The 26668-nt window shown below is 39.1% G+C and overlaps 1 protein-coding gene and 1 pseudogene across 1 annotated transcript; both read right to left on the minus strand.

The window, feature by feature from the left end:
- Positions 1–2578: 2578 nt before the first annotated feature.
- On the minus strand, positions 2579–3454 carry LOC118581305 (annotated as a pseudogene).
- Positions 3455–6442: 2988 nt separating this feature from the next.
- Positions 6443–7384, minus strand: LOC118582884 (olfactory receptor 50-like). Its single transcript, XM_036186024.1, has one exon. It carries the CDS (start codon positions 7382–7384, stop codon positions 6443–6445), a length of 942 nt encoding a protein of 313 aa, XP_036041917.1.
- Positions 7385–26668: the final 19284 nt, after the last annotated feature.

Here is a 26668-nt window from a genome sequence, read left to right on the forward strand (position 1 = left end):
GCATGCTAAGAAATAGTAAACATTCAGAAGAACATGGGAGAAGGAGAACTGAAGAGAAGTTACTCTATGGAAGTTAAGTCTATTAGGTAGTAGGTGGCTGTCCTGTTCAGGGTTTCCATTGCTGTGATAAGACCATGACTGAAAGCAACTTTGGATGCAAAGGACTTACTTTGTCTTACACATCCAGGTAACAGTCTATCACTGAAGGAAGTGATGGCAGGAACTTAATCAGGGCAGGCAGGAATCTGGAAGCAGAAACTGATGTAGGGATCATGGAGGGGAGCTGCTTACATGGCTTGCTCAGCCTGCTTTCTTATGGAACCCATGACCACCAGCCCAGGGATGCACCACCAACAGTGGGCTGGGCTCTTCCACATTAACCACTAATCAAGACAGTACTCCACAAACTTGCCTCCAGGTCAATCTTATTGAGATATTTTCTCAATTAAGATTCCCTGTTCCCAACTGTGTCTAGGTTTGTGTCAAGCTGACAGAAAGCAGACAACCCAGTAACAAGACATAACAATTATGTGCTGCATACTTCAAAAGAAACCCCAAAATATAAAGTTATTATTAGTGTTTCCTATACAACAAGAGTAATAATGAAGGGGATATTTATAGTTATCTTTACTTGAACATTGCCTAACTTACACACGCATGGAAACTTGAAAATATGTCTCAAATTTTTAATTATTAATTTTAACTTTTATTTATTCCTTGAAAAATTCATAAATGTAAGCAATTTACTTGATCATATTTACCCCTTCAATTACCCTAGGACCCCTATCATATCTTCCTCCAAACTTCATGCCCTTCTTTTATAGATTTTAACCTTTTTTTATTTTTTTAACCACTGAGACCAACTATGTTCCCCTTTTGTATGTAGGCATGGTGTCATCTGCTGGGAAATGGGGAGCCCACCACTGGCTATAGTCCTGAAGAAAAGTGACTCTCCCTCCCTCAGCCGTCAACTGCCAGTAGCTCTTCAGCTGGGGTGGACATTTTGAGTCACTTCCCTCTATGCTGACATTTTGACTCTCTTGATCTAGTGAAGGCTCAGCATGGCTAACCATAGCTTCTGTGAGCTCAGGTGTACAGCAGCCACATTGTGTCCAGAGGACAGTACTCCACAGCCATTCCTCCCCAACTTCCTGCTCTTACGTTCTTTCCTCTATCATACATCTTTAGTTTTAATTAACACACTCCCACCTCTCCTTCCCCCACCCTCCTCACCCTCCCTTAATCCTTTATCTACAAGTATTCTCCCTTGTTCTTTCATATCACATATGCTCTACTATCCCCTCTTCATTAGACTTAACTTGGATATCAAGATCATAGTTTCCCAAGAAGCCTCTTTGTATACACTTCATTTTGATTAAGTCTACTCCTGTCCCCCATTTCTCCATACTCATCACTCCACTACATGCCTGAACATTTCTGACCTCAGGATTCTACCTCTTTACTTTCATTTCACCTAAGTTCTAATATCCCTCTCCCTAGATGTATACCCAGGCAATGGGCCATTTCTAGTTTCCTAGTTTCCATACACACTCTATGTTAAACATACAAAACAAAATAAATGAACCTAGGATATGAAACCTCATATAAAAGAGAACATGATTCATTTGTCTTCTTTGACCTGGGTAACCTCACTCAACTTAATTTTTCATACATTTACCTGTAAATATCATGATTTTGTTTTCTTTTTATGTACCTTTTTTTTCATTTCCATTGGTTAGTTGATAGACTTCTAAGTTGATTCCATTTCCTAGCTGCTGAGAATTTAGCAGTTGTGAACATGGTTGTCCAAGTGTCTGTGTAGTAAGATATAAATCCCTCTGTGTATATTACCAGGAGTGACATAGCTGGGTCATATGGAAGATCTATTTCTAGTCTTTGGGAAACACCCACACTCATTTCCAGAGTGACAGCATTATGTATTAATTTACGTACCCATTTTTAAAATTCAGAAAAATTAACCTGGTGGTGGTGGCTCATGCCTTTAATCCCAGCACTTTGGAGGCAAAGGCAGGTAGATCTCTGAGTTCCATCCAGGCCAGCCAGGCCTACAGAGTGAGTTCCAGGACAGTCAGCGGTACATAAAGAAATTTTGTCTTAAAAAACCCAAAACTAAACAAACAAACAAAATGAACTAGAGTTCTAATTGGTGTTACTCATGAAAATAAATTCAAAGTACATTGTAAAAACTAAAAATAAAATTAAACAACACATACAAGAAAAATATTTCTTTTTTCTTGAGAAAGGAAAAGAGTCTTTTGTATAGAAGGCCATTAAATTAGATAAAAACAAAAGGTAAATGACAGGCATCATATAAAATTTTATACTCCTCATGTTAGGACACACTGTTAAGGGGAAAACAGTGTTGAAGTGTTTGTAAAACAAACAAACAATCCCCCAAGATGAACAAAAATTAAGGAGAAATAAAACCTGTGACTGAGGTAAAACATGAGCTAAAAAAGTACAACTTGAAGACTCACTGGAAAACACCAAGTCATAGAATGAGTCATGTGCAGGACTGAGTTCTCAAGTACAGAAAGAGGGAAGACCACATCCTTTACTAAGACCTGATGAAGGTATTTCTTATTGCTTCTTTCATATCTTGATTCCTCAAACTGTCAACAAAGGGATTCAGCATGGATGTACACCACAGTTACAATGACATCCTTGTTACTAGTGTTACTGGAAGAGGGGAAAAATACAACCCAATAATGGCTCCATAGTATAAAGAGCTGAGTTACATGTAGACAAGGCTTTGCAGATTCCCTTGGTTGAGGGAGTTCTCAGGATGGTGGCTCCAATGTGGAGACCACAATGCATATGAATGGCAAGGTAATGATTACCACTGCTCAAGTAAGAATGACCAGCTCATTGATGGTGGTTTCTGAGCTGGACAGCTTAAGTAAGGCAGAGAGGTCATAGAAAAATTGGTGGACAGTGTTGTTTCTAAAGAGAGAGAGAGGAGACAAGCAAAAAGAATAGTGGGCATAAGGCCATTGGTAGAGGGAAATACCCAGGACACTATCACTAGCAGGACACAGAGGCTCTGGCTCATGATGGTAGTATAGTGAAAAGGGTGACAAAGGGCCATTTATTTGTCACAAGCCATGGAGGTCAGAAGGAAATTGTCAATACACCCAAACAGTAAGAAAAAACCTATATGGGAGACACATACAGCATATGAGATGGACTGATTATGTGTCAGTATATTCATGAGCATCTTAGGAGCTGTGACTGATGAGAAAGAGATATCCATGAAGGCCAAGTGGCTGAGGAAGAAGTACATGGGGGTATGGAGCCTGATGAGCAGGTTCCCCAGCACCATGGTCAGGTACATGGCCAGGAAGAGGGCTGAGTACATGCCTTGGTCCTCTGGCCGGATGGGGAGCCCCAAGAGGATGAACTCAGACATGCTGCTCTGGTTCTTCTTCATCATCTTCTCTTTAGCTAGAGATGAAAACCGATGATATGGAGGAAACGGAGGTCATTGCACCTATTACAGAATAATAGCATGTATTTTAACTAGCAAGGTTGTACACTCTAACTGGAATATCTTGAGATTTTTGCCACATTGTTGGATTAGTCATTGTGTGGCTAAATGTGTTATTTGCCTGTCTAGAAGCCAACTCAAATTGTCTTAGAGGAAAAAAAAAAATGGAAAGCACCAGAGTATCAAATTTCTTCAAGTTCAACCAAAAGAGAGGTTAGTCCATGGGGAAAAAAATCTGAGATTTCAAGTAAGAGTGCAAGGCAGAGTCAGTAAGGAACAAATAGAAACCCAGCAGATGATTTCCAATGGCTGGTTGGGCTGGCTTACACTCCCCAACCCACCCTGAGCCCTTTGCAATACTTCTCAGCTATGCTTTATTTTCACTTAGCACGAGAATAACTATTAGGTGTGTGAAGCTCCAAAATACCAGAATCTACAGATTTGATGTGAATAGTACATATATCGGGCCAGTCTGGGGGTTTCATAAGCTAGTGACACACCTGGAATCCTCCATCAATTCTTCCTTTTATTCTTCCTTTCCTATCCAAAGGTTCAATCTTCCATCACTCGATACAGGAAAAAGGGGGTGTGCATCTCTTCTGACACACACTTAAGAATCGTCTGTAGACGGTCTCTCAGCTCAAGCTGGACCATTCTCATTCAAGCACATAGAATCCCCAGAAATCCTTGATTTTACCAGTCACATCCAGAATCTACCAGAGAAGAGGTTCTTTGTGAGTGTATGTCTGGAATAAACTAGTAATAAGCTCTCCTTTACAGTGATTCTCAAGCTTTATTTCTCACTAATGATTCTTAACTAATTTTTTTTATGTATTCTAACATTTCTTTTTTGTTTAGATACATATTTATTTTCTGATAAGTAATATTTCCTTGCTTTACATTTTTTTATTCTTCTTTATTAAGAAACTTTTTACTCACTCCACATGCTATCCACAGACCCCCTTCCTCCCTCCTCCCAAGCACTCTTTCCCAAGCCACCCTGCATCCCCACATCCCCCAAATCGAAGTCTCCATTTTTTATAATTTGTAAATATGATAATTCTTCCTCCTTCTCTTTCATATTTGTTGACTTTAGACCTACCCATTGTCACAATCATTTCATATTCAGGAAGGAAATAATCATTTCATATTCAGGAAAGAAAACATATGAAATAGCTACTAAAATGCAGACTCCATATCCTCTCACAAAATTATTCACTCTGAATGTGCTGATTTTTGATAATCACATAATCATCTTGACCACCATTTCTAAAGAGTTAACTAAAGATTATAGTAAAATATAAAGAAGTATAAACCATTTTACCTAATTGAAATATGTTTAAAATTCACATATTATTTATCCTACTATATTAAAAGTCCTCTAAGTGATGCTATTATGGAGATGGTCCAAATCAAAAATTAGATTGAATCCTGAGGCCAACAGAGGCAGCACCTTGCATTGTTTCACATACACCTGAAAAAGATCTTGTTTATATCCCAGCATCACCTGAAGGAAATCTGATTAGACTGATTGTATTAACAACTGAGTAAGCCAAACCCTGTGAACATTCTCTGTGACCTGCGAATTCTACTGAAAGTTATACTGATCAGCAGCACATGGTATCATAGGTTTAGACACAAGAATGCATCACTGAAATAGTACTTTCCATGGCTAAAATTGTAATCTACATAATATTTCCCAAAGCAAGGGGAGGAATAAATCATAGTGCTGGTGCACAGAAACCTTGCTCTCCTGGCCGCACAGCAGAAGCCCAACAGTCAAGAAGCAAGGGCAGTAGTAGGGAAAGCACTCCATTGTAAACTAGCTGAAGTCAGAAGATGACACATGACAGCTGGTGACTGTACATCCCTGCATGTGTGAATTAATTCAGGTTGCCTAGACTTCCCAAGACCCTGGCAGCTACTGCTCAGTTCACATCCAAAGAGGCTGAACATCTGGATGCACAGTGTATGTGTAATAACAATATTCTCTGGAATGCTTTGGAAAGTCTCTCACTATTGTTTCACAGGGCTCCACCTTCCCAGCACTCAGAGATCTACAATAGGGATTTTATTTACCAATTGAATCAATATTTAAATGTCACAGTCTTTTACAGAAAACTAATCTTGTTTCAATATGTGAACAGGCTCAGACACTTGGAGGGAAAAAAGTTATGTACTTAGTTACCTTCACACAAACACAACTAAAATGGAATGGGAATGGAACAGAGGCTACAAACAGAAGGACAGAGTCAGAGGGAGGTTGGCTAAGAGGTAGATGACAGTTAAACGGAAAAATTGCTTCTTATTACATGGTAGGGTGGTAAGTCTGCTAATAAGAAAATACTGTGTGTTTCAAACAGATAAGAAAAAGAACTCTGAGTATTTCCATCATAAGCATGTGAAAATGAGGAATTAAACATAATTGCCATGATTTGAACATATGAACTGTATACATGTATAAAACAATACATGGTACTGAGTAACCACACACCATTAAAATAACAAGTGGAAATTAATTAAAAACAAAAGCATAGCTACTTTTGAATTAAAGTTATTCAAAAAATGAACACTAGCTAAATTATAAAGTTAAATGCAAATAACAACATGAATTAGTCAATCTGAAGAAATATTAGCATTTTTAAGAAAGAAAAAAGAAAAAGTCTTTACTACTTAAGGGCTTTAACATATCAAAAAACAACGAAAGCAGTGAAGACATGAAATCACAATTGTGGGTTCTATATGAATAGGGAGAATTGTGGATATGTATGTAAAGAAAAATCTGTGCAGGAATAACAAGATCAACAAGACAAAAAAGAAAGGAAGAAAGGAAGAGAATAGGGAGATTTAAAACTACATACATGGTAAAGTGTGCCTAAAAAGACAATGCCCCGAATCACTAGCAGCTTTTCCCAGAGGAGAGGACACATGTAATTACATGGAAAAAGTTGCTCTTGCAAGCATATTCCTCAAAGCTCCTTTCATATCCCTATTCCTCAGACTGTAGATAAAGGGATTTAGCATAGGTGTGACCATAGTGTACAACAGAGCCACAATGACATCTTTGTCATTAGTGTTGTTAGATGAGGGGACAAAATATAGCCCAATAATGGCTCCATAATAGAGAGAAACCACAGAAAGGTGAGAGCCACATGTGGATAAGGCTTTGCAGATTCCTTTGATGGAGGGAGTTCTCAGGATGGTGGCTCCAATGCGGCCATAAGAACCCAGAATGCATATGAATGGCACAGTAATGACTAGTGATCCCACAATGAGGATGACCAGCTCATTGATGGAGGTGTCTGAGCTAGACAACTTAATTAAAGCAGAGAGATCACAGAAGAAGTGGTGGAGAGTGTTACTTCTTAAAAAAGAGAGATGAGCTAGGAGGATAGTGTGCACAAGGGCACCAGCAAAGGATAAGAACCAGGATGCAATGACTAGTAAGATACAGACACTCTGACTCATGATTCTGGTGTAGTGGAGAGGGTGGCAGATGGCCACATATCTGTCATAGGCCATAGAAGTCAGAAGAAAGCTGTCAAGATCTGCAAAAAATAGGAAAAAATACACTTGGGAAATGCATCCAGCATATGAGATGGACTGACTGTGTGTCAGCATATTCATGAGCATCTTTGGAGATGTGACTGATGAGAAAGAGATGTCTGTGAAGGCCAAGTGGCTGAGGAAGAAGTACATGGGGGTTTGGAGGTGAGAGTCCAGCCTGATGAGCAGGATGATGAGCAGGTTCCCCAGCACTGTTATCAGGTACAAGGCCAAGAAGAGGGCAGAGTACATCCCTTGGTCCTCTGGCCGGATGGGGAGCCCCAGGAGGATGAACTCAGATCCACTACTCTGATTCCTTGTGCTTCTCATCTTCTACTGAAAATGAGAAAGACATGGAAATGTGAGAACAGGAAATATTATGATTAGGGCACAGTGAAAGCAATGTTTTTAATTAGTGTATTCACTTTAACTGAGATTCTCAAACTTTTGAACACTAATGGGAAGTTGGAGACTTAGAAACCAGTTCAACATGTTTTGAGGGACTTGGAAATATCATAACAATTATCAGATAAGAAAAGATCAGCTTTGAGAAGTTTCAGAATCCCAAATAGAATTCTGAGATAGGCAATGAGGTGAAAGGTCAGATCAGCCATTAATTCATAGCAAAGCTAGTCAATAATATATAATAGTTTCCCAGCCTCTTGACCCTCTTCACAGCTCTAGAGGCATATTGGCTAATTTTTTGTATCTGGGGCTGTATTGAAATTGAAAGAACGGAGGGGGCAACTATAAAGCTATAATTTAGATTTAGAGACTTAAAGGCACAGATCTTTATCAATGACTTGAAATATCATATGACATATCTTCTACACACCCTTCAGATCTTCCGGATTCTAACATCTCCAGTGGTCTGACTCTCTTTCTAAAGAAGTCCTCATGGAATATATATAAAAATTCTCTGTCTCCTTCAAGTTTTCTTGTGTGTTCTCTCAACCAAAACCTCATTTTGCTTTTTCAGGTTTTGTAGGATAACAGGAAATATTTAATTGTACTAGCCACATCTGGAATCTGCCAAGAAATCACTTCTTCCCTCTCTAATGTATTCCAATAACCTCCATTTTCACTTGTCTTAATCCAGATTTATTTTGCTAATGACTCTTACATGATATTTTCTTTGTTGCATTTCTATCATTTCATTTATTATTTTCCCCTTTTTACCAGTTGAAAACAGAACTGTTCATATGAACATTCACAAAATAATAGTAAGTAAAACATACTAATCTGTCTATTAAAACATAGATCCACATTTCATAAATAAAATCAATCTAAATATCTTCATGTTTGAAAGCTCAATTTGAATTATTCACTCATAGAGGAAGGGAAATTAAAGTTAATGTTACTACTCAAATTCTGCCATCTTTGTTGAAATGATCTTTAAAATCTCTACATTTTCCAGGCCACTCTATACTCTTGTGTGATTTTTCCCCAGGATTAATTATTCATTCAGTTTTATTGCCCATCATTACATCTGTAAAAATCAGTTTCTCATAATTAGCAATTTTTGAGACATCAAGTTTCATTATTTTTGCAATTTCCAGTATTACAACAAGAATCATTATTCAATACCTTTTTACATAAACATGTGTGACAATTCCCTGAAATAGAATTAATGTCTATAAATATCCATGATTTTGATAGACCGCTAAACACAGGAGGCTGCACTTGGTGAGAAAGGCTATTTTGTTTGTTTGTTTGTTTGTTTGTTTGTTGTTTTCTGAGACAGGGTTTCTCTGTGTAGCTTTGCATCTTTCCTGGAACTAGCTTTGTAGACCAGGCTGGCCTTGAACTCACAAAGATCCACCTGCCTCTGCCTCCCAAGTGCTGGGATTAAAGGCGTGCACCACCAACGCCCGGCTGAGGAAGGCTATTTTTACATGTTCTGTCAATGAAAACATGATAGTTGAGTGTTTGGAGAGAGCAGGGATTGGGCATTGGGAAAACAGAGGAAATTCAAGACCATGGTAAGTTTGCTAAAGTCTATGGAGTTGGATTATTATTGAAGAGCAGAGGTACATAAGGCTGTTTATGCTATAATAGAAAGTTTCAATTCTCCACTCAAAGTAGTAGTACATGCAATGAAAGTTTTGAGTAAAGAAGTGCTTTTAGTATTATACTATTTAGTCAGTAGAAATGGGGTTACAGCAAAACCAGGTATCAGAGGGAGCTGAACAAGAGGCTGTTGCCACATTTGAGGTACAATATATTCACTGCATATACCTGAGTTTGTCAGTGAAGATGCATACAGTTACAGAAATTTGGAATAAAATTTGGAAGAAACCTAGCATGACTTGATGGAGGTTAAAGACACCCAAAGAAACTGTGCATCCCCCTTCTTCTCCTGAATTAGGCACTATATGAGTTTGAGATAAATTGTTCTACATGGGGCTACTGTGCTATCCTCTGCTCTCAAACTTTAGATAGATACTCTATTCATGATAAGTAACTACTAGAAATATGGTGTGCAGAAGAAGAGCCTAGAGAGAGTAGGACACAATGCACACACACTCAATCACTGAGGGCAAATTCTCCCCGTGCTTTGGCATGGTCCCCTTAGATGATAAACACAGATACCTTCAATTTCAAGGCACAAGAAGATCCCTCCATTTCTCTCTAGGAGGCATGGGAGACGGTGTAATAAGTATGATATCTAAGGGACAAAAGGTTCCATGGTGGCAGTCAGAATCCTCATCAGCTCAGAACAAAACAAAGTTAGATATACCAATGAATATATGACTGAAGCTCTTGAGAATTTGGCATGAATTCTAATTTTACAAAAGATAGAGAGGATCCCAGGGGATAACACTGCCATCATGAGTCTAAATTAAATTCAGGGTATAATTGCCACTTTTCCATTGCCTCCTTGGGGAAACAACTACTTGTTGAAGAAGTAAAAGAGAGTTTGCTCATCTTTTGAGGAATAAAGCTAATAGCAACAAGGAAGCCTGTAGTAACTTTGAGGGCCACAAAACTTTTAGCATCTTATTTATCTTGGATAAAATAAACTAAGAGGTGGCTGAGTGTGGTAACCAAAGTTCAGAATCCCATGACACTGCAAAAGGACACAAGTACACTTTTATCATCATTCCAAATGGAAGGGTAAGGTGCTCATGTCACACCATCACTCAGAACATGAAGAACAGAGCCTGGTTCCAAAATCAGTGGGCTTGGTGTTACATGGATGCATTTTTCACATGTCCAGAAGATTGCTGTCAGTACAACTCTCCACTCAGTCCCCTACAAAATTGATTTTAAATCAATCCTTGTATCCCCAGTTCATAACAACAGAAACATGGGAATCTAAGTTCAACAATGTGTGGTACTTTTATTCAAACAAAATGTTTTTTATTCATTCTTTGAGAATTTAATAATCCACACAATATATTTTGATTGTATTAATGTCCTTGCCCCTTGCCCTGGCTCCTCTGCCCTAACTCTCCCAGATTCACCCCCATCCCTTCCAAATTTCTGTCCTATGCCTTTATTATTTTTATAACCCAGGTCAAGTTTATGTTGTCCACAAACTCCCAGGGTTGACAACGTCCACTGGAGCTTAGTGGAATAGCAGAAGCCACACCCTTAAAGAAAAGTTACTCACCCTCCCCCAGAAGCCATCAATAGCTCCTCATGGGACTCATGACATAATAAATTTGGGGAAGCAATTACAGACCATAACAATCATCTGTTGGTGGATGGTAATTATTGAAGAGAGACCTGTAACAATAAAGCAAAAAATAAATCATGTATGTCTTTTTTTTTCCAGAGCTGAGGACTGAACCCAGAGCCTTGCGCTTGCTAAGGCAAGTGCTCTACTACTGAGCTAAATCCCCAACCCCTCATGTATGCCTGTTTTTTTAATGGAATTTGTGTCCTATACTGAAATATATTTGTTGAATCCCTAAACTTTGCTGTTCTTGAATTTGTTTAGGTATGAAATGTCCCACTAAAGAGTCATATTTAAGGCTAAGTCTTCCACTTGCTGATCCAATGATTAAGAGATGATTGCGTCTTAATGGCTCAGAGACAATTAGTGAATGAAATCATAACTTGAATAAGCTGTAGAAAGTAAGAGAAAGTGTAGTTGGGACAAAATCAGAAGAATAGTGTTGTGGAATATTAGTTGAAGATGTGTTCCACTATTTATACTGGAGAACATTTATTTGATGATGCAAAGATCATTGCGTTCTTTTTGTTGCATTTGTTTAACTCTGTGAAGCTGTGTTACTTTGCCTGTCTAAAATACATGATTTGTCTAATAAAGAACTGAATGGCCAATAGCAAGGCAGGAGAAAGGTTAGGAAAGGCTGACATGTAGAGAGAATAAATAGAAAGAGAAAAAAGAGAAGATCTAGAAGCAAGAGAAGAAGGAGGAGGACCTTGGGGGGCCACCCACTCAGCCACACAACAAGCCACAGAATAAGAAGTAAAGAAATATAAAAGCCCAGAGGCTAGAGGTAAATGGGATAATTTTAGTTAAGAAAAGCTGGCTAGAAACAGGCCAAAATAAGGTCACCAAGAATTCATAAGTACTAATAAGACTCCATGTGATTTTTTTGGGAGCTGGGTGGTGGGCTATCCAAAGAGAAAAGAACAAAAAATATTGTCGTCCAATGTAGAACTTGAATATCCACCTAGGTAGGGCCCAAGAAAGGGGGGGGGGGGACTATGGCTCCTTTAAGAAACCCTGCCTTACAGCAGAGCACTTAAACAACCTTTTTCATGCTAAATAGAAAAAAATATAAGTAAAAAAATGCCTGCCACAGTGCAAGGCACTGGCATTCCATAGCTGGGGTATTAAATGTAGTTCTGGGTCAAACATACCTCAACTAGGCTGTGAGCTTTAGACTTGGCTTTCACTGACTGAGAAGTGGGTGCAGCCAGCTGTTAGAGCAGCATAGGGGACCCCGCTGTAGCTATGCAGCAAAGGTAGTCCAGATAGGAAAAACCTCTAAACAGGTTCCAGTGTGTTTTACAATGTGTGTAGACTTAAGAAAGAAAGAATATGGGTATAAAAAGTCATAGAAAGAAATAAGTAGTTTAAAAATAATAAAAGAGAGAGTAAAAATAATATAAAGGGGAAAACTTACATAAGATGGGAAATACATAAGAATTCTGGACTTTGTATGTTATTGTGTGATTTTTTGATTTTGCTGATAAGAAAAGGACAGCTGCTAGGAGACATGGGATTAAAGAGGACTGATGAAATAAAACAGCCTGTGTGCTTTAGGAATGCCTCAACATTAAAATGAAAGATACAAACTTATTTGTCAAATGGAATTTAAAAAGGATTTAGAGAAGAGGTTTTGCTGGTATTTCCACAGGAAAGGAGAGGCTATGGATTCCTTCCAGGTTAATATGGATCAAGTTTGATCAAGGGAGACCTCCTAAATGTTGACAGATGATATATATGAAGAAAGTTTACCACTGGTCTTCCCAGGACTTGGCCATTATCACAAATTTCTCAAAGACCCCTAAAGATGCCTTCACTGACAGATAACAGGAAGCAGTCTGGAGAACATGAGCCCCACATTCCCTAGAGATGGGATGGGTGGTCTTTTGTTATTTGGTGGGCTATGGATGTTTGTTATCATTTAGGGGAATATAGGAATATAGGATAAAAAGAAAACTACTAATCTCAGATATTTTGCATTGGCATGGATTTTGGTATATTAATATAAATTAAAATTATTATTCTTATAGGGTATATATGTCTCTACTCTTGTTTGGAGTATTGTGTTTATACAGCATGTTTTAAAATGCAATGTATAATTAAGAAATGAGCTTAGTAGTTAATCTATAATAATCAAACTTGTAGTCACATTAGATATGTTTTCAAGGTTAAACAGGTATATTTTGGAAATATTGATGATCTTCAAACACTCCAAAGACCTACAGAATATGTAATTTAAAATTTTTGTTAACATATGGCTTTTCATGACAATGAGACATCTGGCAGCACTAGTTTACTTCATAAGAAGGTGATGGTCATCAAAGAAACTCCATATGGAGTTTGCTTTCAATGTGGCAAGGATAGCCATTTAGGCAAGAAACTGCTTTGCCTTGACTGCTGACAGTATGCTATATAGGCTATACATGCAGGATCCACAAGAAAGTGACTGCTGAACTTTGCCAAAACAAGGCAGGACAGTCCTTCAAAATTACTGCTTCACAGAAAAGTCTGCCAGATATTCTTCAGGATACACAGGAAAATGACTGCTGAACTTACCAATATAAGGCAGGACAGTCCTTCAAAATTCCTGCTTCATAGAAGAGTCTGTCAGATACTCTAGGCCTGTAGGCTGAAGATGGATGCCCCAATGCTGCAGAGGAATTTGGGGTGAATGTTGTATGATATTTCATTTGTGTTTTGACAAACAAAGCTTGCTTGAAGTCAAAGGACAGAGCTAGTCACTAGTTAACCATAGAGGCCTGTAAAGAGAAGAACAGGAAGTGATAAGGTAGGACAGAGTCGGGATCTTGGCCCTTTTGAACTGGAAGAATGGAAGAGAAAGGAAGTGACTGTGGCTACTCTCCTGCTTCTCTGATATTTCAGATCTTACCCCAATATCTGACTCCTGGTTTTTATTGATAAGATTAATTAGATTTATGCTTCATTTGTCATCCAACTTTGGGGGCATGAATTCACCAAAAAAAAAAAAAAAGTCACTTGCACATGCCAAAGCTACACATGGGAACTGTGTCTGGTATAGTCACCACACCACCAGTCAGCTCTGCCTTCAGGCAGCTCTGTACTTTCACTTCCCGCTGGTCACACATGCTTCTTTTGCACATTCCCCCATGCAGATGGCTGACTCTTTGGCTCCTTTTCCCCCCAATAGATTTTGGGCTTTCCCTGGACCCCCTCTTCAGGCTCCTGACATGCAATCAGGTGCAGCTATCCTCAGCCATACTGTGCACCTCCTGTGTTCTCTGTTCAGACACACTGCACAGCAGCATTAAGCCTCACACTTTACCATCATCATAAGTATGGGGAGACAGTTGGGAATTCTTAAAGTGGAGAATTAGTTTTAATGCAGAGAGAGAGAGAGAGAGAGAGAGAGAGAGAGAGAGATTGCCATGTTAAAATAAAGGGAGAAATAGTATTACAATGGAGGGAGTTAGGTCTCTATGATTACACAATGGATGGTTTGAAAATAGAACAATTAAATGATGGGATAATTAACTTAGTTGGGAGACATGAAATGGCTATGACCCATAATTGTAGTAACACCTCAAGAACAGAGTAATTTATTTCAAACTTTACAAAGTGATAAGGACTTAAATAGTTCAAGAAAATTATCTGCTGAAGCTGAGAGAATTGGCTATGGTAGATAGGAAATAAGAGGATGCACATGTTTGGATCCATAGTTTTATTGCATCTTGTTATTTTACCTTCTAAAAATCCCCCTACAAGAATTTTAATACAGAGAGAAAACAATATCTTAGAATGGATATTTTTACCACACAGAGTGAAAAATTAAAGGCTTATGTAGAAAAGGTTTCTGAGTTGATTCTAAAAGGAAATTTAAGATTTAATCAATTAGTAGGAACAGAGTAGCAGAAATTGTAATACCTTTTACTAATGCTGAAATTTCCTCTTTATGGACAGAAAAATGAACATTGACAAAGAGCTTGAAGTATTTTTTAGGAGAGATTAACAACAAATGTACCAAAAGCCAGAGAATAATGCTTATAAAGAGAACTAACTGGGTCCTTCCTTACATTCTACAGAGAACACAAATTTCTGAAGGCCCTACATTCTATACTCAAGCAAACAAATCAGGAAAGGTGGGTTATAACTCAGGAAATTTGAATAAAGTGGCTCAAAGCCCTTATGGTTCTGTTCAAATGTCAGAATTATATGCTATTCTCAGGGTATTATTAGATTTTTCCAAAATATCTTAATATACTTACTGGCTTTCACTATGCAGAGTTGTTTTATATACTAAACTGCTGAATTTATTTATATGATACAGAATTGATTTTGTTATTTATTCAGTTACAAGAAAAGATCAGAAATAGAAATCATCCCTTATATATAACATATATTAGATCCCAAAAAGGTCTACCAAGCTGTCCAGAACAAGGTAATGATGAAATTGATCAACATTTGCTAGAAGCCTCAGCATTAAAAAAAAAAAAAAAAAAAAAAAAAAAAAAAAAAACATGTCAATAGCAAGGGTTTGAAAAAGGATTTTTCCATCACTTACCAATAAACCAAAGAAATTAAAAGAAAATCTCCTACTTGTTTCTTGTATAATCAAACTCCAGTACCTGCAGGAAGTAACCCACAGGGTACTCAGAGAAATGAACTTTGGTATTTAATTTTGAAGTTTGGGAAATTAAAATATGCACACCACACAATTGATAATGTTCAGGATTTCAATGGGAAACTGCTTTGAGTTCTGAAAAGACTGACTCTGTAGTCATACATTTGTTAGATATTATGGCCATCATGGAGATACTTGTGCAAATTAAGCATGTCAATGGTCCAGCATATGTCTCTAGCAAAATGAAACAGTTTTTGCATACTATAACATAAAGCATATTACAGGTGTACCACACAATCCTACAGGGCAAGAAGTTATAGAAAGATCTAATCAAACTCTAAAATATATGCTTAATAAACAGAAATGGGTAATAAAGACACCCAGAGATAGATTGTGTTAGCATTCAGACCCTCCCCTAGTCTGTCCAGCATCCTGACAATGCATTCCTATAGTGATATTTTATTTGTACTGAAATGTGATTTTATTTGTATATTAATAAAGTTGCCCTGGGGTCAAAGCAAGCCATAGCAGAAGCTGGGCAGTGATGGTGCACACCTTTAATCCCAGCACTTGGTAGGCAGAGCTAGGCAGATCTGTGTGTTCAAGGATACAGCCAGCATGGCAACAATGCCTTTAGTCTCAACTTGGGCAAATGGGTGTGGGGGCAGGGTGTGGAGACTGCAGGGTCTGCCTGCAGTCTTGGAAAAGGGGAGCCTTCCCACAGGGCCCTCAGGAAACTGGGGCCAAGTTGAGCAGGTCCTCACAATATGGTGCCCAGGGGTGAGACCTGGGGCAGTTTCCTCTCTGACTATAACCCCAGGCACTCACCTCTGGTCCAGATGGGAGTTCCTGGGCAAATGGGAGATGGGGGCTGGTCTCTGAGTCTTAGGAAGTGGCTGGGGTCTGGGACAAATGGGTGTGGGGCTTGTTTGTTTTTTTATAGGTAAATCCAAGTCACACATATATACATACAGAGATATGTTAAACAAGGGTTGAGTAAATAAGAAAAAAGGGAGAACAGAGAAAGTGGAGAATTCTTTCTTGATTCTCCAATTGTCTGGCCCCAAGAAATATTGAGGCCAGTCTCACATCCAGGGGTGTGGTCAGACTTGGGTAGCCCCACCAGAAACCCGAGTACTGGTATTGAATGGAAGGCAAAGCTGCTGGTGAATGAGAAAGCAGATTTGTTACAAGTGGGAGGGAGAAGATCTGCCTCTGGTGGATCAGGCAAGTGAGGTCCTGGCAAAAGTAGATGCCTTTGACAGGCCTTGTCAGGGTATGCCATTAAACAAGCATGCCACATGCAACAGAGTTAGTGTAGGAGGTTTGAGGGAGGAAGAGAACAAAAGAGTGAAAGCCCAACATCAGAGTGGGGACTTGGAATGAGCAGGCCCTGATCACTCACAGTAGTCATAAATGTCCTGAAAAATATAGCATGGTGCCATGGATGAGGGGTGGAAAAGGAGTCACTACAGCCTGTAGTCATGGGCATTCCCAGGACTAAGAGGAGTACTGAACAAGGACCAGGATGTTCAGAGGGTCATCTCCACACTCCTTGGGGGTTGGGCTTAGCTTGGCTAAGCCAGAGGAGTCTTGGCACCTGGTACCAGGTTTTTCATAGAGGCCAAGAGGCAAGAACAAAAACTGAGCTCTAAGAGGAATATCATTCATAGGAAAAGGTCAGGAATGGTGCCATAAAAGCCACTAGGGCCTAAGGAGCTATGAGATTGTGGGCAGACCCAGTTAAAACTTATGCAATTACCACTGGTGGATGGGGTGGTGAGTAATTGGTGAGCTGAAAGGGGAGCCTGTTGCGGGTAGACTGAATCCAGTCCAGGGTCCCAGCATGCTTTAGATTGAGAAACTGCCAGGAGAAACTGCTGAGTTTTCACAGCACCAATGCTGTATTTTAAAAACAATGCAGGGTGGCTTTGGTAGTTTTGAGCCAAGGTGTCCCATGGAGGGTGAGGGAGACAAGCCATGTAGACACAGTGGGTGGTAGTCAAGGGGGCACTGCTGAAAGTCACACACATCGTGTGATAGCACTCATGGAGAGTTTTATTAGTAAAGGGTAAAGGGAGAGGGAAAGAGAGAGAAAGAGAAGGAGATAGAATGAGGGGAAGAGAGAGAGAGAGAGAGAGAGAGAGAGAGAGAGACAAGAGGGAGGGTTTTTCTTAAAGGGGACTTTACATAGGATGATGTAACCATCTTGTTAAATAAGAAACACAGAGCCAATTGCAGAGTTAAAAGCCAAGAGGTCAGAGCGATAGCTGAGAGCTGAAAACCTTAACCTTCACTGCTGCTCTGTCTTTCCTCTCTGCCAGAGAGCTACTTCCTGTGTTTTTCTCTTTTTTATAGACTTTCTGTTCTGCCTTCTCATTGGTTGTAAACCCAACCACATGACCTCCTCATCACTGCCTGTCTGTACAGAACTCCAGGTCTGATAAGACCAGGAACAAATGAACAAGGAGATGGGCAGATGCCAAGGCACAAGTACATACAACAAAATAAAGAGCAATACTGCATCACCAGAACCTAGCCCTTCTCCAACAGCTAGACCTGAACATCATGGAATGGAAGAAGAAAAAGAAAACAACCTTATAAGTAACATAATGAAGAGGCTAGAGCCTTATATAGAAGAAACCAAAAATAAAGTGGAGGAACAGAGAAACAAAAAAATGGGAAGAATGCTATAAAAAAAAACTAGAGGAAAGGACAATTAAAGCAGAAAAACAATAAGTCTCTGAAAGAAAATCAGGAAAAGCAAGGGAAACAGTCCAAGACCTGAAGAGGGAAATAGAAAAAATGAAGAAGACACTAGCAGAAGGAATGCTGGAAATAGAAAATCTGAGTAAACAAACAGGAACTTCAAATGCAAGTATAACCAACAGAATGCAAGAGATGGAAGAGAGGATCTCTGGTGTTGAAGATACAGTAGAAGAAATAAATTCATCAGTCAAAGAAAACACTAAAACCAACAAAGCCATGACCCAAAATGTCCAAGAAATTTGGGACACCATGAAAAGACCAAACCTACAAATAATAGGGAGAGAGGAAGGACAAGAATACCAACTCAAAGGCACAGAAAATATATTTAACAAGATCATAGAAGAAAACTTTCCCACCTTAAAGAAGGAAATGCCTATGAAGATACAAGAAGCCTATAGAACACAAAAAGACTAGACCCGGCACATAATAATTAAACAACTAAACGTACAGAATAAAGAAAAAATATTAAGGGCAGCAAAGGAAAAAGGCCTAGTGACTTATAAAGGCAAACCCATCAGAATAACACCTGATTTCTCAATGGAGACTCAAAAGCCAGAAGGACCTGGACAGATGTAATATAGACACTAAGAGACCAAGGATGCCAGGCTAAACTAATATACCCAGGAAAACTTTCAATCATCATAGATGGAGGAAACAAGACCTTCAAGACAAAACCAGATTTAAACAATACTTATCCACAAACCCAGCTCTACAGAAAGCACTAGAAGGAAAATTCCAACCTAAGGAAGGCAGATATAGCCATGAAAACACAGGCAATAGATAACACCACAGCAATAAACCCCAAAGAAGACAAGTACACACACACTACCACCAAAAAAAATAAAAATAATAACAGAAATGAACAATCACTGGTCATTAATATCCCTTAATATCAATGGACTTAATTCACCTATAAAAAGACATAGACTAACAGAATGGATACAAAAACAGGACCCATCTTTCTGCTGCATTCAAGAAACACACCTCAAATTCAAAGACAGACACCTCCCAATATTAAAGGCTAGGAAAAGACTTTCCAATCAAATGGTCTTAAGAAGCAAGCTGGTTTAGCCATCCTAATATCCAGCAAAATAGATTTCAAACTAAAATCAATCAAAAGAGATGATGAAGGACATTACATAATCATCGCAGGAAAGACCCACCAAGATGAAGTCTCAATTCTGAACATTTATGCCCCAAACACAAGGGCATACACATATGTAAAAGAAACATTACTGAAGCTTAAATCACATAAAAAAAAAACCCACACATTAATAGTGGGAGACTTCAACACCCCACTTTCACCTCTGGACAGATCGGCCAAATTGAAACTTAACAGAGCCATAATGGGCTTAACTGATGTTATGGCTCAAATGGACTTAATCGATATCTACAGAACATTCCACCTGAACAAAAAAGAATATACCTTCTTCTCAGCACCCCATGGAACCTTCTCTAAAATCGACCACATACTTGGCCACAAAGCGAATCTCAACAGATACAAAACAATTGGAATAACCTCCTGTGTTCTATCAGACCACCATGGTTTAAAGTTAGATTTCAACAACAGAAAAAACTACAGAAATCCTACAATCTCATGGAAATTGAATAATGCTCAACTGAATCATCAATGGGTTAAGGAAGAAATAAAGAAAGAAATTAAAGACTTCCTAGAGATCAATGAAAATGAATACACCACATACCCAAACTTATGGGATACTATGAAAGCAGTGCTAAGAGGGAAATTTATAGCACTGAATGCCCACATAAAGAAGCTGGAGAAATTTCACACTAGTGACTTGACAGCACACCTGTGAAAGCCCTTGAACAGGAAGAGGCAAAGTCTCCCAGGAGAAACAGACGCCAGGAAATTATCAAATGAGAGCTGAAATCAATAAAATAGAAATAAAGAGAACAATACAAAGGATTAATGAAACAAAGAGTTGGTTATTTGAGAAAATCAACAATATAGACAAGCCCTTATCCAAACGAACCAAAAGACAGAGAGAGAGCATCCAAATTAACAAAATCAGAAATGAAAAGGGGGACATAACAACAGACAATGAGGAAATTCAGAGAATCATCAGGTCATACTTCAAAAACCTCTACTCCATAAAACTGGAAAATCTAAAAGAAATGGATAATTTTCTGGATAGGTACCACATACCTAAGTTAAATTAAGACCAGATAAACCATTTAAATAGTCCAATAACCCCAAGCAAATAGAATCAGTCATTAAAAGTCTCCCAACCAATAAAAGCCCAGGACCAGATTGTTTTAGTGCAGAATTCTACCAGATCTTCAAAGAAGACTTAATACCAATACTCTTTAAATTGTTCCCCACAATAGAAGCAGAAGGAATATTACAAAACTCCTTCTATGAGGCTACAAGTACCCTGATTCCTAAACCAAACAAAGATGCAGCAAAGAAAGAGAACTACAGACCAATCTCCCTCATGAACACTGATGCAAAAATACTGGCAAAGAGACTCCACAAACACATCAAAACCATTATCCACCATGATCAAGTAGGCTTCATCCCAGGGATGCAAGGGTGGTTCAACATACAAAAGTCCATCAATGTAATATACCATATAAACAAACTCAAGAAAAAAACCACATGATCATCTCACTAGATGCTGAAAAGGCATTTCACAAAATCCAACACCCCTTCATGTTAAAGGTCTTGGAGTGATCAGGAATACAGGGAACATACTTAAACATAATAAAGGCAATCTATATCAAGCCAACAGCCAACATCAAATTAAATGGAGAGAAACTCAAAGCAATACCATTAAAATTAGGAACAAGGCAAGGCTGTCCTCTCTCCCCATACTATTTCAATATAGTACATGAAGTTCTAGCCAGAGCTATAAGACAACGTAAGGAGATTAAGGGGATACAAATTGGAAAGGAAGAAGTCAAGCTTTCCCTATTTGCAGATGACATGATAGTATACATGAGTGACCCCAAATATTCAACCAAGGAAATGATACAGCTAATAAAAACCTTCAGCAACATAGCAGGATACAAGATCAACTCAAAAAATCAGTAGCCCTCCTATATACAATAGACAAACAGGCTGAGAAGGAAATCAGAGATACATCACCCTTTACAATATTCAAAAATGATATAAAATACCTTGGGGTTACTCTAACTAAGCATGTTAAGGACCTATATGACAAGAACTTTAAGTCCCTGAAAAAAGAAATTGAAGAAGATGGCAGAAAATGGAAAGACCTCCCATGCTCATGGATGGACAGGATTAACATAGTAAAAATGGCGATCTCACCAAAAGCAATCTGCAGATTCAGCACAATCCCCATCAAATTACCAACACAATTCTTCACAGATCTGGAAAGAATAATACTCAACTTCATATGGAAAAACAAAAAACCCAGGATATCCAAAAGAATCCTGTACAATAAAACAACCTCTGGAGGCATCACAATCCCAGACTTCAAACTCTACTATAGAGCTACAGTAATAAAAACACCTTGGTACTGGCATAAAAACTGACATGTGGACCAATGGAATAGAATTGAAGACTGACATTAACCCACACACCTATGAACATACAATTTTTGACAAAGAAGCCAAAAAGGTACAATGGAAAAAAGAAAGCATCTTCAACAAATGGTGCTGGCATAACTGGATGTCAATGTGTAGATGGCTGCAAATAGAGCCATATCTGTCACTGTGCAAAAAACCTAAGTCCAAGTGGATCAAAGACCTCAACATAAATCCAGTTACTCTGAACCTGATAGAAGAGAAAGTAGGCATTGGCACTGGAGAACACTTTCTAAATATAACACCAGTAGCACAGACACTGAGAGAAAAAATCAATCAATGGGACCTGTTAATACTGAGAAGCTTTTGTAGAGCAAAGGACACGGTCAACAAGACAAAGCTACAGCCTACAGAATGGGAAAAGGTCTTCACCAACCCCACATCTGACAGAGGGCTGATATCCAGAATATATAAAGAACTCAAGAAATTAGACAACAAAATGCCCAACAGTCCAATTAAGAAATGGGTTATAGAACTGAACAGAGAATTCTCCACAGAGGAAGTTCAAATGGCTGAAAGACATTTAAGGAATTGCTCAACATCCCTAATTATCTGGGAAATGCAAATCAAAACGACTCTGAGATACCACCTTACACCTGTCAGAGTGGCTAAGATCAAAAACACAGAAGACAGCTTATGCTGGAGAGGATGTGGAGCAAGGGGAACTCTCCTCCACTGCTGGTGGGAATGCAAGCTTGTACAGCCACTTTGGAAACCAATATGGCACTTCCTTAGAAAACTGGGAATCCATCTCCCCCAAGACCCAGCTGTAGCACTCTTGGGCTTATACCCAAGGAATGCTCAATCATACCACAAGGGTATTTGCTCAGCTATGTTCATATCAGCATTGTTTGTAATAGCCAGAACCTGGAAACAACCTAGATGCCCTTCAACTGAAGAATGGATGAAGAAAATATGGCACATATACACAATGGAGTACTACTCCACAGAGAAAAACTATGACATCCTGAGATTTGCAGGCAAATGGATGGATCTAGAAAAAAAATCATCCTGAGTGAGGTAACCCAGACTCAGAAGGACAAACATGGTATGTACTCACTCATAGGAGGATACTAGATGTAAAACAAAGATGTCTAGACTGCTACACAACTCCAGGGACGCTACCTAGAAAATGGGACCCTAGAAAAGACACAGGGATCACCCAATGACAGAGAAATGGATGAGATCTACATGAACAACCTGGACAATTGTGGGAGTAATGAAGGGCAAGATTTGAGGGAAAGAAAGCTTAGGGGAGCAGGAGATCCCAGCTGGATCAAGAAGAGAAAAGGAGAACAAGGAATAACAGACCATGATAAATGAAGACCAAATGAGAACAGGAATAGGCAGAGTGCTCGAGAGGTCCCCAGAAATCCACAATGATACATCCTCTGTAGACTGCTGGCAATGGTCAAGAGAAAGCCTGATCTGACCTAGTCTGGTGATCAGATGGCTAAACACCCTAACAGTCTTGTTGGAATGCTCGTCCAATAACTGATGGAAGTGGATGCAGAGATCCTCAGCTAGACCCCAGGTGGAGCTCCAGGTGTCCAATTGTCCAGAAAGAGGAGGGACTGTAAGAGTGTGAATTGTTGAGACCAAGATTGCAAAAAGCACAGGGACAAATAGCCAAACAAATGGAAGCACATGAATTATGAACCAACGGCTGTGGAGCCCCCAGCTAGAATAGGCCCTCTCGATAAGTGAGACAATTGAATAGCTTGAACTGTTTGGGAGGCACCCAGGCAGTGGGACCCAGACCTGTCCTTAGTGCATGAACTGGCTGTTTGGAACCTTGGGCTTACACAGGGACACTTTGCTCATCCTGGAAGGAGGGGACTGGACCTGCCTGTACTGAATCCACCAGGTTTAAATGAATCCTCAGGGGAGTCTTGGCCCTGGAGGAGATGGGAATGGAGGGGAGGGGAAGTTCTAGATAGAGCAATACAACAAAAAGAGACCAAAGGGATACAAATTGGAAAGGAAGAAGTCAAACTTTCACTATTTGCAGGTGATATGATAGTATACATAAGTGACCCCAAAAATTCTACAAGGTAACTCCTACAGCTGATAAACTCCTTCAGTAAAGTGGCAGAATACAAGATCAACTAAAAAAAATCAGTAGCCTTCCTATACACAAATGACAAAAGGGCTGAGAAAGAAGTCAGAGAAACATCATCCTTTACAATAGCCACAAATAATATAAAATACCTTGGGATAATACTAACTAAACAAGCAAAGGACCTTTTTGATAAGAACTTTAAATCTCTAAAGAAAGAAATTGAAGAAGATATCAGAAAATGGAAGGATATCCCATGCTCATGGATAGGTAAGATTAACACAGTAAAAATGGCAATCTTACCAAAAGCAATCTACAGATTCAATGCAATCCCCATCAAAATCCCAACACAATTCTTCACAGACTTGGAAAGAACAATACTCAACTTCATATGGAAAACAAAAGACCTAGGATGGCTAAAAGAATCCTGTATGATAAAGCAACCTCTGGAGGCATCACCATCCCAGACCTAAAGCTGTATTTTAGAGCTATAGTAATAAAAACCAACATACAGACCAATGGAATTGAATTGAAGACCCTGACATTAATCTGCACACATATGAACACCTGATTTTTGACAAAGAAGCCAAAGCTATACAATGGAAAAAAGAAAGTAACTTCAACAAATGGTGCTGGCATGACTGGATGTCAATATGTAAATGATTACAAATAGATCCATATCTGCCACCATGCACAAAACTCAAGTCCAAGTGTATCAAAGACCTCAACATAAATCCTGTTACACTAAACTTAATAGAAGAGAAAGTAGGAAGTACTCTTGAATGCATTGGCACCTGAGATCACTTCCTAAATATAACACCAACAGGACAAACACTGAACACAACAATTAATAAATGGGATCTCTTGAAACTGAGAAGCTCTTGCAGGGCAAAAGATATGGTCAATAAGACAAAAAGATAGCCTACAGAATGGGAAAAGATCTTCACCAAGCCCACATCTGACAGAGGATTGATCTCCACAGTATATAAAAAACTCAAGAAATTAGACATCAAAATACCCAACAATCCAATTTAAAAATGGGCTAAAGAGCTAAACAGAGAATTCACAAAACAAGAACCACAAATGGCTGAAAGACATTTAAGAAATGCTCACATCCTTAATAATCAGAGAAATGCAAATCAAAACGACTCTGAGATACCACCTTACACGTGTCAGAATGGCTATGATCAAAAACACTAATGACAGTCAATGTTGGAGAGGATGCAGAGCAAAGGGAACACTACTCCACTGTTGGTGGGAATGCAAACTTGTACAACCACTGTGGAAGTCAGTATGGCAGTTTCTCAGAAAATTGGGAATCTAACTACCTCAAGACCCAGCCATACCCTCTTGGGCATATACCCAAGGAATGCTCAACCATACCACAAAGATACATGCTCAACTATGTTCATAGCAGCATTATTTGTAATAGCCAGAACCTGGAAACAACCTAGATGCCCATCAACTGAAGAATGGATTAAGAAAATGTGGTACATATACACAATGGAGTACTACTCAGCAGAGAAAAACAATGACAGCATGAAATTTGCAGGCAAATGGATGGAACTAGAAAAAATCATCCTGAGTGAGGTAACCCAAACCCAGAAAGACAAACATGGTATGTACTCACTCATAAGTGGATTCTAGATAGAAAGCAAAGAACAATCAGACTGCAACCCACAGAACCATAAAGCTATGTATATGGCATGGAGGACCCAAGGATGACTGTTGCTTATATTAAGATTTGGTTTTACTCAATTACTGAGCAACCCTCAGTGAAACATTACACTATTAAGGACAACAAAATTCCTCATTTGGTTTCTGAGTGCTGAGTGTGCCCTGTGGCTGCAGCTGAAGCCCAACATGGCAGAGACCTATTGAGCCTTCATGAAAAACTCTCCCCTTCCAATGCCAATGGGGATTGAAAGCCCGATAGGGCCAGCTTTGGCAAGCATTAATGTAAGCCTAGGAACTGCAGCCATACAGTTGGATTCTCCAAAAGGTAATGTATGGTAACTGCTTTTTCAAGTATGTTTGAGAACATGTCACCCAGACACCTTGGAGATCAAGGATAACCCTGAAGATCAGTGACCTCCATTTAGTAACAGTAGCATGCCAGCTAAGCATTTTCATTCTCACAATCCTATTCAAGCTGGGGCAATACCTACTTCTCAGGAGTGGTTCTGTGCAACATTTTTTGGCCTCCTGAAATTCATTTAGCCCCCTTTGAAAATACCTTAAAATTTGTGAGCCTGGATGTAGCCATTATGAGACCATTAGTTCTGCTCCTTGTGAGCTGCCTGTTTTTCCTTTATGGTTCTTAGTTGTTCTTTTGCAGAGCTGCCGGCTTAATTCATGCTGGGATCAAGAATAATGGGCCTTGGTGGTTCGTGTTCCTGGAGTTGTGTCCATGCCAATGGATACCCACATGCTCCAGAAGAGAATTTGACATCGCTGCTGCTGTTGTTGCTGGTATAATAGTGATGACCACCACTACTGTTTCTGGGATTGCCATTTCATAATTGGTTACTACAGCTAGCACAGTGGAGACCCTGGCAGCAAAAGTAGCTACCACAGTTAATTAATCTTTCATTCTATTGGACATGACAAATTTAGGTCAATAGTTATATACATTTTGATTGACTTTGAAAGTTATAAATCTACAAACTCAAGTTCCATTTACTCTTGGGATATCATCTTACAAGGACTCCAATTTGCAGTCTTGTTAAGGAAGGGAATGGCTCAGTTGCCTTTAGCCTACCCACTATGGGTGGGTTAAGACTTCTGTTGGTCTTTTCTGTGTTGAAGACACAAATTGCCAGCCCAACACCACTTAGATATCTTTGGCAACAGTTAACTCTGCAGCTCTCACATAATTGAGCCTGTATGGTAATGAGTATTCAGAGACGGGTAATTCCTGAGGGGCGC

This window comes from Onychomys torridus, chromosome 4 (genome assembly GCF_903995425.1).
Source record: "Onychomys torridus chromosome 4, mOncTor1.1, whole genome shotgun sequence".
NCBI classification, from domain to species: domain Eukaryota; kingdom Metazoa; phylum Chordata; class Mammalia; order Rodentia; family Cricetidae; genus Onychomys; species Onychomys torridus.

Bases quoted from the DNA above. Each gene is read 5' to 3' on its own strand.
- LOC118582884 (XM_036186024.1), bottom strand. From the start codon at position 7,384: ATGAGAAGCACAAGGAATCAGAGTAGTGGATCTGAGTTCATCCTCCTG.